Source organism: Acinonyx jubatus, chromosome D1 (genome assembly GCF_027475565.1).
Source record: "Acinonyx jubatus isolate Ajub_Pintada_27869175 chromosome D1, VMU_Ajub_asm_v1.0, whole genome shotgun sequence".
NCBI lineage: Eukaryota > Metazoa > Chordata > Mammalia > Carnivora > Felidae > Acinonyx > Acinonyx jubatus.
In genome coordinates, this window is record NC_069390.1 from 32,763,733 (window position 1) to 32,778,567 (window position 14,835).

The 14,835-nt window shown below is 36.9% G+C and overlaps 1 protein-coding gene and 1 long non-coding RNA gene across 2 annotated transcripts in view; one reads left to right on the plus strand and one right to left on the minus strand.

The window, feature by feature from the left end:
• The window catches only part of LOC128311803 (uncharacterized), a 37,602-nt gene extending 36,147 nt beyond the window's left edge, over positions 1-1,455 (minus strand). The window contains exon 1 of the long non-coding RNA XR_008290417.1: positions 1,330-1,455. This is a non-coding gene — a long non-coding RNA (uncharacterized LOC128311803). The remainder of the gene's footprint in view (positions 1-1,329) is intronic.
• LIN7C (lin-7 homolog C, crumbs cell polarity complex component) lies at positions 1,398-12,367 on the plus strand. The gene is made up of 5 exons (XM_015066891.3): positions 1,398-1,528; positions 4,692-4,810; positions 5,818-5,889; positions 8,086-8,295; positions 8,882-12,367. Exons 1-5 carry the CDS (start codon positions 1,492-1,494, stop codon positions 9,035-9,037), a joined length of 594 nt encoding a protein of 197 aa, XP_014922377.2. The 5' UTR covers positions 1,398-1,491; the 3' UTR covers positions 9,038-12,367.
• The last annotated feature ends 2,468 nt before the right edge of the window (positions 12,368-14,835 follow it).

Below are 14,835 nucleotides of genomic sequence, written 5' to 3' on the forward strand. Positions count from 1 at the left end.
TCAGTTAAGTGTCGGACTTCGGCTCAGGTCACGATCTCTCAGTCTGTGAGTTAGAGCCCTGCGTAGGGCTCTGTGCTGACAGTTCAGAGCCTGGAGCCTGCTTCCGATTCTGGGTCTCCCTCTCTCTCTGTCCCTCCCCTGCTTGCTCTCTGTCTCTCAAAAAACAAAAACAAAAACAAAAACAAAAACAAAAACAAAAACAAAAGGGAAGCTTAGAAGTGGCACTTCTTTAGCAGACCTGGGGATGGGTTCAATTTGAAGGTGTATATGGTTTGAAGAATTGGAGGAGATGAACAAGGATATTCCACATGAGAACAACATGAATGAAGACTTGGAAGCAAGAATAAACATGGTTTTGAATATATCACCTCAATTAGAGAGGTGGTTGCACTTGAGGAATAATGAGAAATGAAGTTAAATGGGTAACTTAAGGGTCAGAGTATGCAAGCCTTTAGAAATAGGAAATGGTGGGGGAGAAACAATTGAAAGTTTCTAAACAGAAACTTTTGCTAATGAAATCAGGGTTCAAGGGGGAAAAAGTATAATCATGACATTCATGATGGCTTAGAAAAAAATACTAGAGTGGAAAGAGTGGGCTGAGGACAATCAGGAAGTTAAAACGTTCCTATCATGAGGTGTTTAAACTGTATACGAAACCATCTAACACAGTATCAGCAGAGACTAGTGCTTGAATGAATGTCAGTGGAATCTATATACTGGACAAATTAATATTCCATTTAAATTAAGTACTAAAATTTTTCTTGGTTCATTAATTTTCAGAAGTGGCCCTAAGAAATCTGTAATGCATTAAGCAAATTTGCTTCATATCTCATTTACATAAGATTCTGGATCATCTTTTTAAATTGTTCTCTGTGGTTCAATTGTTCCTTGTTCTCTTGCTTACCCAGGTGTTTCATGTTTTTTGTACTTTCCATCCTTAACTCTCAAACAGATTGGCAGGGGAGGCTCGTGCCTTGATTTTTAAAGTTAAAACGATGCCGCCACAAAAACAGACTGTATTCCGTTACCTATTTGTCACAGAATCCCAGAACTTAAGAGTGGAAAAGACCTCGGAGATAGGACTCGTCATCGCACAGATAGGGAAACTGAGGACGAAAGGGGTTAAGGGAGCATTCCAGACTCAGAACCATTAATGGTCAAGCCTGGAGAAAAATCCAGACTTTCACTTGGAGCCAAGGGTTCTAAGCGAGTGGGACAAGGCTTGAATCTGAGGCAGGGAGCAAGAATCGGGAAAGGCGCTTTTTCCACCTTCCGAAGCCGGGGCATTCGCTATCCCCCGGACCGCGGAAGACGCTGCGTAAGACTAACCTTGAGGGCATAGAGCCCAAGTAGCCTCCACCACTCTCTAAGCCACAGGTCCTACTCTCGCGATACTGGCAGGCCGTTTCCCTGCCAGCTCCTGCTAAGCCCCGCCCCTCCACCGCAGCCCTATGTCGTCATTTCCTGTGGGTCTGCAGGCAAAGGGAGAAGATGGCGGCGCTGGGGGAACCTGTGCGGCTGGAGAGGGGTGAGTGCGGCCGAAGCCGGGACCGAGGTGGGCGGAGGGGGTGGAGGAGTGCCGTGTGGCCGGAGGGGAGGAGGGGCGACCCAGGCTCTGAGATCCGGATCCAGGTGCCCCTCGCGCCAAAGTCGCTGCTCCTGGCCCCTGGGAGGGCGCTTGCGGTGCCCTGATACTCAGACCCCTGCTCTCTTCACATGGACTGTGCCGGGGCACAGCACAGTTAAATACCAGCTGTCCGCCTTCGTAGACACACGCCGCAGACGCGCTCCCTAGGTGCGCACGGCGGACCCGGCGGCCTGAGACATGTCAACCCCAGAAGCAAACATCACACGCCCAGTTCGGAGAGACTACATGCACTGCCCTTAACTTATGCGCGCACAAATCCGGTGTCCCCGCTCTCACCCCCCACACATTGCAGACATCCCGGACACAGCGCATTCACCACAGAGTCGTCCTTATTTATGCACAAACTCCGTCATTACTTTAACCACAACCTCACTTGTGTTTGTTTTGGGCTGTTTCCTGGCTTTGGTGCCCCTCCCAGGTACCGAGAAGGTGCTTTAAATACCATCCTACTGATTTGGTCCTCGGAAGAATGTTATATAACTATTTGGAATAGTGAGCGGTAGGTTGTAAACTACTTGAACGTATAGTCTTATTCCATCTTTACAAACCTTACAACTGCTAACTGTGGCTGGTTGCTTCTTTTTAGAGCAGACTGTCAAGGAAAGTAAAATCTGTTCTGCTGAGTAATTAGATACCGAAGAGCCAGTGAAAATATATGACTGTGCTCCTGTCAGGGTCCTGTTACAGAGTTTCAGCATTCCACCCTTCCCTTCCCAAAACCTTTATTTCAAGGCAATTGCAAGCATGCTTTTGACACCTCAGTATTAGATGTCATTGGTAAGTCAAAAACAAACAACATTTTGAGTGCTGGTGGTAAACAAAATATAGGGTGGAGATTGTAGGTATCTTCCGAGTATTAACTCTTGCGGTTACAGCCTGAATATTAAGTAACTTACGCTCCAAAAAGGAAATATATTTTTGGAATTATTGTATTTAGAGAAACCTCTTTCCTCATACCTTCACACAAATAAATGCTCACTTAACATTATTTTTTCCTGATGGTGTTCACTATTTGTAAGCCTCTTTATAAATGACATTGCTTCCCTCCAGCCCTCCAGCCCACCAGACCATTAATTAAAGCATCATTTTTGACAGAGGAGTAGCTACTCTGGGAAGAATTACTAAGTTAGGCTTAAGACTGTGACATCTCCCTCCTGAGCACAATGGCACTGTGCTTTGTAGATGGGAACAAATCTGTTCGTTGTTAACAGGAGTAGGTGTTGTTTTTTTTTTTTTGTTTTTTTTTTTTGAAAGCCAGTCGTAGGATTCTAACATGTTGGCGGTCTTTTGTGTTTTTAAGTGCAGCACAAAATGTGAAACTTCACCTCTGGCATTTAGGTTTGGTAGTCATGGCTTTTTTTGCTTTTTCAGAGTTCTTTACAGTTCCACAGTAGAATGCTCAGCAACTTAGTAGGATGAATTACTAGAGGTTGCCATTTAGCTGGATAAGAAAGATTACATCACCTGTTTCTTATTTAGGATTCTCTTTAGCAAATTCTATTAACAAACACTTCCAATAACCCTACAATTTAAAATTAGTGCATATGATCAAGATCGTGAATGTTTTCTAAATCATCCAAATATGATTCAGTGGAATAGCTTTGAGCACATGTTAGGTACAGTTTAGGTTCAGTAAAGAGTTTTTTTCATTTCGTTTCAATTTTTTGTTAATTGGAAATATTTATATAGCTTACATATTGTAACTTTGTAAGTCAAAATAATCAATGAACCAAAAGCTCCCATTCATCAGTCATTCATTCTAGTGGTGCAATAATCAGAAGGGGGAAAGTCTGATTCCATTGCATTTGATTAATATCAGTTTAAGCTTTTATGATCTGAAGTTGAAAAATCTACTTCTTTCTTCACTATATTTATTGCTAGTTTTGTAGTATTCTACACAAAGAAGGCCATATTAATTCTATAAAGAAAAAGTTCCAGACTTGTGGTATAATATAAAGTTCAGAACTTCTTCCATTTTAAAAGGAGGCAAAGACTAATAAAATAATAGGTACTGTAGCCCTCTGGGGTACAAAAACAGTTAAGAAAAAAAAGTCAAAATACAGAAAATTACAGTGTTTTAACATGACTCGGAATCTTACAAAATATCTTAATTCATAAAATACATTTCCCAATATGCCTAATATATTTGAAAAAACATGTACCACCTCTTAAGATTTCTTAGGATTAATTGGTGCCAAGGGAACATAATATTTATGCTTGCTACATACCAGACCCTTTTCCATGCTTTTTTGGGTTTAGTTGTAAAGTGATTCTTATAAGGAAGGTACTGTTACTTCCATTTTACAGTGGAGAAACTGAGACATGCATATTAAGTAACATGCCCAAGATCACACAGCTAATATTGAGACCAGATTGGCAAAACTTTTTATTTTTCTGTTTTGTAAATGTATGTATTTGGTTGAACTTGTCTTAATTAAAACAGTGTGTTGATGATCCTGAGTTGAAAAGAGGCCACAGTTAATTTATTCCTTTATACCATTGTTACTGTGTCCCTGCCACTAAGTGCATCTGTTATTGAAAGTTCATATCTACTTATAAATTGTGATTTTCTTTGGAAAATGAAAAAGGATTTCACTAGCACACAGTGTTTTGTACTACTCAAAGCTTTGATTACTAATCATGATCGGTAACTTTTTTTGACTAACTACTTTCAGATAGAACTGTCTGCTTTTTGAAGCAGTACAATGTTCATGTGTCTATCACATTTGAACCCATCTTTTCCTGTGACATTTAGAATTTTATATTCAGTTTTCCTGTCTCTCAAAGATACTATTTTCCAGATCTTGCATGTGTGCATTAATATTTGATCCTAATCGACATAAAAGCATTCTCAGATTTTACATTCCCTCTCTCATATGTATATTCATGTAACCCCCACCCCCAACACACACACAAGCTCACACTCTTACACATTTTTCCCCTCCATATTCTACATATTTCTAGTTAATCCTTGAGGATTGAATCCTGTTACAAGGCATTTAGAGAATATTCAGAGAAAATATGTGTGTGTGTTTAATTCTAGATATTTGTAGAGCGATTGAATTGTTGGAAAAACTGCAAAGGAGTGGAGAGGTCCCACCACAGAAACTTCAGGCTTTACAAAGAGTCCTTCAAAGTGAATTCTGCAATGCTGTAAGAGAGGTGAGTGAATGGGATTAAATTTACTAAAAACGTGAGTTAATTAGGTAAGATAGTACTCTGAAATTTGGGTTTAGAAGTTTTTAAGAAAACAAACTTTAGAAAAATACTAGAACTGGGGCACCTGGGTGGCTCAGTTGGTTATGCATCCGACTTGTGATTTCAGCTCAGGTCATGATCTCATGGTTTGTGAATTCGAGCCCCACGTTGGGCTCTGTGCTGACAGCATGGAACCTGCTTGGGATTCTTTCTCACTCTCTCTCTGCCCCTCCCCTGCTTACACTTTCTTTCTCTCAAAATAAATAAATAAATTTAAAAATCCTTCGATCTTATTTTAAAAAAGGAGAAAAAAAAATTAGACCCTATCTCTCTCTCTCTCTCTTGAAAAAAGTATATTGTTAAGTATATTAAAAAAAAGCATATATGTTAAGTATAACATACAATGTTATATTAGTTTCAGGTGTACAGCATATTATCCACCAGTTCTATTTATTATTCAGTGCTCACCACAATAAGTGTAGTCACCAGCTGTCATCAAACATGTTGTTACAATACTAAGACTATATACCCTATGCTATACTTTTCATGTCTATGACTTATAACTGAAATTTTGTACCTCTTCATTTGTGGGGATTTTGAGTAGAAAAACATTTTACTGGATGCCTGAGTGGCTCAGTTGGTTATACGTCTGACTTCAGCTCAGGTCATGATCTCATGGCTTATGAGTTTAAGCCCCGCATCGGCTCTGTACTGACAGCTCAGAGGCTGCAGCCTGCTTCAGATTCTGTGTCTTTCTCTCTCTCTGCCCTTCCCCTGCTTGCACTCAGTGTCTGTCTGTCTGTCTCTCACTCACCTCACTCCCTCTCTCAAAAATAAACATTAAAAAAATATATTAATACTGGGATGCATAACTTTGCCTAAAACTTTAACACACTCCTTAACTTGACTTAGAACTCAAATGTGGTATATTCTGAGATTTTAAATCATGATGATAACTTTGGGTTTCACAGGTATATGAACATGTCTATGAGACTGTGGACATCAGTAGCAGTCCTGAAGTGAGAGCTAATGCAACTGCAAAGGTAGTTGTTGTTGTTTTTTTTTCCATTTACTAAAAGAGACTTCATTATAAATGAGAGGTTTAGGGGCACCTGGGTGGCTCAGTCAGTTAAATGTCCGATTCTGTCTCCCTCTCTCTGTGCCTTCCCCACTCGTGTGTGCCCGTACTCTCACTCACTCTCTCAAAAATAAAACAAAAAAACATAAGTGAAAGGTTTAAAATGTGTAGTTACTAGATATTTGATAGGCTAATTTTGAAAACTAACATGTAGTATTTTTTGAGCCACACTAAACTTCTCAAGTACTAAGACAAGACATTTTTTATTGGCTTTACAGGAGATATTTTATCATGCAGTTTAAATAATGCATTAAAAATACACTTGCAGGGGCGCCTGGGTGGCTCTGTTGGTTAAATGTCCAACTTCGGCTCAGGTCATGATCTCGCAGTTTGTGAGTTCAAGCCCCGCGTCGGGCTCTGTGCTGACAGCTCAGAGCCTGGAGCCTGCTTCGGATTCTGTGTCTCCCTCCCTCTCTGCCCCTCCCCTGTTCATGCTCTGTCTCTCAATAATAAATAAATGTTAAAAAAGTTTTTAAAAAACCACACTTGCACACAAATAATAATATACCTGTTGGTGCGCCTGGGTGGCTCAGTCAATGAAGGGTCCAACTCTTGGTTTTGACTCAGGTCATGATCTCATAGTTCATGAGTTCGTGTCCACCTTAGGCTCTGCTCTGACAGGAGCCTGCTTGGAATTCTCTCTCTTCCTTGCTCTCTGCCCCTCCCGCATGTCTTTGTCTCTGAAAATGAATAAATATTAAAAAAATATACATGTAATACATATTTGTTATATATGATATGCATATATCATGTAAATTTTCAAAAAAATTCTGAGGTATATATTATCCTGACTTTATTGGTGAGGAAGCATTATATTAGGTTATTTTTCTCAAATCACACAAATAGTAAATGGTAGAACTGGGTACTCCCCTAGGTTGCTCTTTGCTTTTCTCCTTTGCCTGAACTCTGCAAATATAGGGGTAATGTCACTAATAGGTTAGCTCTTCAGAGCTGCATATGGCAAGTTTTATGTGCTTTTCTGCACCAGTGGTTTCCTCTGATATTTCCAGAATTGACCTCGGTGTCCATCATATCTTGTTTGAATAAACTAGTATCAGCAGTAAGTGACTTATACTAGAATTAGTCATTAGTAGGTAATTTTGCCTTGATAATTACCGATCCACAAAAGAAAATACTGGATTCTCTGTTGAATGTAAACACTTAAACATGTGAGTATAGCTTAGAAGAGTATAAAAAAGACATGGAAACTTGGCTTGAAATTCTAGAGTTACATGACCTCACGACTTCCTGAATTTCTGAGCCTTAGTTCTATTTGTAAAATGGGGCTTCTTTCAGAGCTTGGAACCTAATGGTATTCAACAAATCTTGATTTCCTTCCTCTGCCCCTTCCCATTTTTGCTCTTGCACCTTGATCTATTTACGAAAAATGGTACCAGATTACTTAATTACCTGCTTTTAAAAGCATAAAGAAACCAAAAATCTCAACTTTGTGTTAGAATTAGTGTAGGTTAGTCTAAATTTGAAAGTTTTAAGAAGATGTGACTCTGTTTTCATCTTCTGTGGGGTTTTAGGAGTAACTGGGTAGTTGACTAAAGCAACAAAAAAAGTTCACGTTCGTTATATGTATCCTTCTTTTTCTCAATATTGAATTATTTCTTTAATTAGTTACTTAGTATATAGTACAGATAGTAACAGCAGCCCAAATGATTGCATATAAGGACACCTACCTCCTTACAGGTTATTATGTAGATAGGTTGTGCCTTGCACAGACTCCTAAAGGAGCCAGGTTATCCAGCCCAAAGCCCAGGGCTGCTGGCATGCCAGGGAAGGGGTTTTCTCTGTAACATGCACCAGTGTTCATCTGCCAAGCAAGCCCGCACGCCAGTTGCTGCAGAGAAGTTCTGGGTGCTGGGTGGACTGAGTGGCCTGGACAGTCTTAACACCTCCTGCGTAGGCCCAAGGTATGCTTTCTGGTCATCATCACCCCATCCACTCAGCTTACCTTCTCTTTCAAACTTCCAGTGAACTTGTGAACATTCATACATCAAAAGCGTGTACCTCAAAAGTAGTTTTAAAAAAGAGACAAAAGAACTGAAGCAAACAAAGATCATATTTGTAACTATGTGAAATTCTTTTCGAGGCTACTGTCGCTGCATTTGCTGCCAGCGAAGGACATTCTCATCCTCGAGTTGTTGAACTACCAAAAACAGAAGAAGGCCTTGGATTCAATATTATGGGAGGCAAAGAACAAAACTCTCCAATCTATATCTCTCGAATAATTCCAGGTGGAATTGCTGATAGACATGGGGGTCTCAAGCGAGGAGATCAACTTCTTTCTGTTAATGGAGTGGTATGGATGAATTTTATTTCTACTTGTAGTAATGCATTGTAACCACATGGGGGTATATTTGAGTTACAGAAACCAAAGATGTTGAGGGGAAAACCAAAGCCGCTTTGTAGTTTAGAAATCCCTTGAGGGAATCCTGGGCAGTACTATTTAGTACAGTGATACTTTTTAAAGCACTTTAAGTGTGTTTTGCTTCTTTTCCAATGTAAATTAGCAACGCTTAGTGTGATTTTTATGAAGTAATTAAGCTCTTTAGTAGTTACGGCAGTACATTAAATTAGAGAAGTCCGCCCTCATTTTCGTACAGAATGCCAGCTGCTTAATTTACTTGGGACCTAGTGAGGTAATAGGGCATATATATTGGTATCGGGAACAATTATTTGTAACTTAAAACCCAGTTGCTGGATTTGATTTGGCAGAGGATTTCACACCGATTAAAATGATAGAACCAGGTTATTTTGTAGGCTTATAGTGTTGTGATGATACAACATTAAAATTCTTTTTACTTTTATGTTTTTTAAACATTTTTGCATTTTGAGCTGCTTACAAAACCTGGATACTAATTGTGTGTATGTCTGTTTTTCCCCAGAGTGTTGAAGGAGAACATCACGAAAAAGCTGTGGAACTGCTGAAAGCAGCTCAAGGAAAGGTTAAGTTAGTAGTACGGTACACACCCAAGGTCCTCGAAGAGATGGAGTCGCGCTTTGAAAAAATGAGGTCAGCAAAACGCAGGCAACAGACCTAATGCAATTCAGAACTTTATATTCCATTTTGCTTTTAGCTAGAAAAGTTTTACTTGTGACCTACTGATGGCCACAGTGCCAACGATTGTAAAAAACAAACAGAAACTTCCCATGAGATCCTCCTTGCCATTTTATAAACACCTATTTTAACATCGTTTATGGTTCCAGAGATGCATACACTTTTTTCTGACAAGAAAAAGTGAAAGGTGATGAGGGCAATTCTGTCCTGCTGTTTTTACAGGCCTTTTTCAAATGCAGATTTTGTCATAAAGTTGTTATAGATTTTTAAAACTGCTTTTTTAATATTAAAATGTACTTTTACATTCTCAATCTTTTTTTAGAAAAAAAAGTTTTCTTCATTTGGCTGCTTATTTAAAAATAACAATTCTCCAATTCTTTTTTTGCTTACTCTATTTTTTTTAACCTGTAAAATTTCTTTACGGTTTTCCAAGAAATTAAACATAACAGTCTCAGCTACAGCAGTTCATTACACTATCAGTGTTAACACCACTGCTGCATTTTGTACTTTGAACACATGCATAATATATATAATCAATGGTAAATCATAACTCAACAGTGGAAATTTTTTACTTTTATTTAAACATAATGTATAATGAATATTCATTTATACTGATTTATAAAAGTTTTTAAACACTGAAACAATCATTGCTAAAATATATATTCTTTCATAATATTTGAGCAGTGAGGCAAGAGGATGTGATTTGATTGTTGGCATTACTGATCATATCTTTTTATGTTCAACAATATATCATAAATTACAAATGCAAAAACAGGTTCAGGTTTTTCATTTTTTTGCAAATTTTTTTAATGCTATTCATTCTTATTTAAATATATTTCTTATATTTTGGTTTTTCCATTCCTAGGGATGAGCCAGTTAGATTGTGTTGGGAAGTAGCAGAAGCAAAGACGGAAAAGTAATACCTTTAACCTCACTAGCCTCAAGAGTTACACACTCTTTACTAGCTCACCTTAAAGAGTTGATTTTAGATAGGAAGAAGATAGAAGGATATACTTAAAATATAGAGAAATTATGAGGCGATATATTCATAAGAATCTGCAGGCTCTTAGTCAAAATGAGTAGGAACTCATTCATATTGAAATGGTTGAATTTAGAGATGTGATCTTTGAAATGATGGGAATTCTGAGAGATACTTTCATTCGTCCACTGGATGTCACTCTTACTGAAAGGCAGCTACTAGTGTAGGACTATGACTGAGGTCTTTTTAAAGGTGGAAATTAAGAGTTGAGGTTCATTTTCAGTCACAATTTACAGGAACATTTGTACAATTTTTAAGAATTTTATGTGACAGATGCTAAAAAGAAGATAATGGGTTGAAATATATAAGGAATTTAGCCTAATTACTGACCCTGTGTAAAAAGTGGGCATTTTGTAACATTCCTTCAGGAAGAATAGAAATGTATACCTTTTCCTGCATGTTTGTGAGCACTGTGAGTCTTACAAGATTATTCCAGTTTTCAATGATTTTCAGAATAAAAGTCAATCAACATTGTTATTTATCATTTAGGTATTGAACACTGGATTGCATGGTCGAATGTGTCTTTAGTCCATTACAAAACGTGCTTGTATTGGTAGGATCATGTGTTAAATTGTGTATTTTCAAAATTAATTGATGTTTTTAAAATGTTGAGACCAAAGTAGAGTAGAATAATGAATTTATTTTAATTTAATTGTAAAGTTATTAGAGGTATTTGTTGTAGAGCTTTACATATTAAAGAGAGATATTGGTGCATATAAAAACAGTAATATTATTATGCTCGTATTCTTGCATTACAGGGTAAGTAAATCCTGATGAAATGTTATTTTTAGTATAGCTACAGCTGTAGTAGCTTGCAAGGGCGTGTCAACATTTCATTATAAATTATAGCTTCCTGGTTCAGTATCTCCGCTGTTTCAGAACTTTCAGCCAAGTTCAGTCTTTTTTGGTGTTGAAACTTAGTAAGTTGAGTAAGCTATTTTTTTTCTCTTCTACAGTAATCCACAATCTGTTCTTTGTGTGGGTTGGCACTTATTTATAATTCTTAAAATAAGGATAGCTTAAAGGAGCCAAATACAGTAGTTTGCTTGCTACTGTTGAGCATGAGTAGCAGTAGTTTGTTTTCGTTAATGCAGTTTTCAGAGTGTATCCCAGAATTTTAAATCTCGACCATAGAAAAATTTGGTCATTTGGTGGCAGAGATGTACAGTACTGGTCTCGTATATAGTGAGGAGATGAAGGGAGTTGTCATCTTATAAATAAATGTATGACTCATGAACATAACTAGGCACATAGTAAGTATATAATAGGTGTTTGATTTGTAAATTATAAACTACTCAATTTCCATTTATTTCCTTGGTATTTCAAAATGGTTTGAGTCAGTGATTCTCAGCCTTAGCCACACGTTAGAACCCCTGCAGAGCTTTAAAAACTATTAGTATATGAGTCCCATTCTGTATCAAGTTAGATGAGAATCTCTGAGGGTGGGGCCAGATACTTATTTTTTTAAAGCTTTCCAGTTGGTTCTAAAGGACATCTGGGTAGAGAACCACTTGTTTTCCCCTTTATAAAATGCTCTAATCACACTGCTGTCGTGAACTTAAATTCTAATGGGAAAAACACAGTTAAGTGCATAATATATTTGGAAGTATCAGAATAGAAAGAATTTACAGTTACTGACTGTTAAGTAGTGGCAAATATAATAATCGGTTATCTTTTTTAGTAATTTCTTTAGGAATAAAAGGTACTTGGCATTCATTATTTGGGAAGTGATTATAGTTTACCTTTTATCTTTTTTTTTTTTTTAATCTGCCAGTAGTTTAAATGTAAGATTTTAATGTCTGTCATCTTTCTGCCCCCTTTGCATTTAAAACTTACAGAAATGAATGTGTATTAGTTCAGAAAGCATGTTTAAAAACTGCAGATGAGAAATACTGTCATTGGTTATTATGTGCTGTTTTAATATGGCCACTTTATCCATTAGTATACTAGATTATAATGGCCTAGTTCTTTGGAGGTTGAGAATTCAGATGTGTTTTTAAAATCATTGTCTTCCTCTACTAAATTTTTTAGTTATTTTGTTCAAGTACTTAAGTAGTTTGGCTCAAGTACTTTGTTTACAATTAAAATGGATATTATAGCATTTAGTAGAAGAAATGGCTATGGCTTATCTGAAAAGAATGTCAGCATGACTTGGTGTAGACTTAAAAGAATACATGTTGTGAATATTTTATAATGTGGAATGATCACTGAAATATCAAGGACTCTGGTATTGTATTTCCTGAATAAATGTATGTTTATGACTTTTCTAACTTACATTTTGTTGTCTCTCCTAACAATCTGGTTTTACACTTTTTATTGTCCAAAATTTTACTAATTGTGTTTCTTCAACAGCTATTGCCGTTCTGTAATGGTTAAATAGTGGAAAAAACCCAAATTGCTTGTTCATTAATTTTCAAGAACTTGCAAACTAATTTGTATCTGGACATAGTTTTTAAAAATATTATCAAACAGTATGCTTCTACTTTAATTCCTGACTGTGAAGCAAAGAAAAACACCCACAATGGATTTAACACTTTTTCAGTAGATGACTTCATTTATTACCAACTTAATTCTGATTCTAAGATATATTTGAAATAAACTTGTATTATATTCTTGTTATTTGGATTTGAAAAAAAATTGGCATAACTACACAATAAATGTGTTTCTGAAAACTCTGTATAAAATAACTTAAATAAGGTAAAAACACAATCTGTGGTGGTTACTGGAGTGAAACTTTGAATTCCTATATTTTGCTTTGTCTTTCATAAAATATAACTATAGAAAAAATTCTCTTGTGTTATTTTGGGAGAGGCAATTTGACGTGTGATTGACAGCACAGCATCTGCAGGCCAGCTATCCTAAGTGTGAATCCTAGATCCACCATTACTATGTAATCTTACATAAGTTACTCCTCTATGCCTTGGTATTCTCATCTGTCATGTGTAATAAGATCTTAGTAATTGTTAGGTCATTATCCGTAAAACTCTTATTTAGAAAGGTGCCTGGCATAGTAAGTGCTACTTTTGTTTGCTATTATTTGCACGTAAAAGCTTCAGGGACCTTATTAGCTGAAGGAAGACATGTGGCCACATAATTAAAATTGCAACTTCTTATTTTTGATGCCTAGGAAACAGATAAATTATGCTTGAAAACTTTATAAGGAATAAGACTCAAGGAATTTTCAGATTTCTGTCCACTGGATCAAAGAAACTAATGAGATTCTAAAATTTGTCGTGTTTTGGGGTCAGAGGGTTGAGGCCACGTTGAGAATGAAAATCATACAAAGTTCAAGTAAGTGATTTGTTCAATCAGAAAAGCAATTTGTAGGAAGGATATGAGCTAGCTCTAGAGACAGTGGATTGCTGGAATGGGTGTCAGACAAATATAAGGCATGATTCATCATGAATTTTTTAAATGCATGAAAATGTACCAAGCCACAAGGAGTACAACAAAAAGCATTTATTGTTAGCGCTCAGTTTCTTCAAAATGTTTGTAAGCCGGAATACCCATTCTCTGAATCTTTACATTCTGGTTTTGTTACATTCACTATCGTTAATCATTCTGATTTTAATTAAAGAAGTGGTGACTCAGTTTTTTGTACATTTTATATATTTGGTGGCAGATAACCTCTACATGCTGGAATTTTTAAGACTTACTTTATATAGTAAGCAAAAGGTAAATTCATACAGAACCCATTTGTAAATTGTATTCCTTCAATTTTAATTTTTTTTAAAGAGGGCAGTGCTTGATGTCAACAAGGTATGTGTGAGAGCTCTCCTGAGTCTTATCAATTACAGAAGTATATTTTGGACAGTCAAGATTTAGTCCTTTAAAAATGTGTGTGTGTGTGTGTGTGTGTGTGTGTGTGTGTGTGTGTGTGTTTAATGTTTTCTCTAGGGAAGGAAGTGTGGATGAATTCTAATTTGTTAAGAGTCTCCAGAATTGAAACCAACATGATAAAAAGAAAATTTAGCTATTGGCTGCTGCTGAGCTCCCCTTATTTGGCCCTTATTTGGCAGTTATGGAAAGTAATTCTAATCAGAGGATAACAAAAACCCAAACTTTAATTTTGTTTTTTATTTGGCAAAAAATGGAATCTGAAAGCATGAAATAGGGGCAGATTTTTATTTCTGGTATCTCTTACTTGACCTAGATTTGAGCCCAGAGTTTAGATGCTATCCAAGTTTGACTTTGGATTTTAAGGTGTTATAGACTGAATTGTGTGCCTCCCAAAAAAGATACCTTGGAGCCTAACCCCTGGTACCTCAGAATGTGACCTTTTTTGGAGATGGAGTCTTTACAGAGTTAATTCAGTTAAAGTGAAGTCACTAGGATGGAACCTAATCCAAAATGGCGAGTGTTCTCATTAAAAAAGAGAGAAATTTGAATACAGACACAGAGGGAGAACACCATGGGAAAATGAATGGGGTGATGCTTCTACAGACCAAAGAACACCAAAAAAAGCCAGCAAACCACCAGAAGCAAGGAGAAAGGCATCAACAGATTCTCCCTCACAGTCCTTAGAAGGAAACAAACCTGTGGACGTGTTGATCTTGGATTTTAGTCTACAGAACTGTGAGAACAAATTTCTCTTATTTAAGCCACATAGTTTGTAGTACTTTATTACAGCAGCCCTAGAAAGCGAATACGCAAGAGAATCCTTTGTTTTGGTGGCTTCACCACCAAAATAGGTACAGAAGCAAAATTAAACGTGACTTCTCCCATGTGTGATTAAAAAGGTG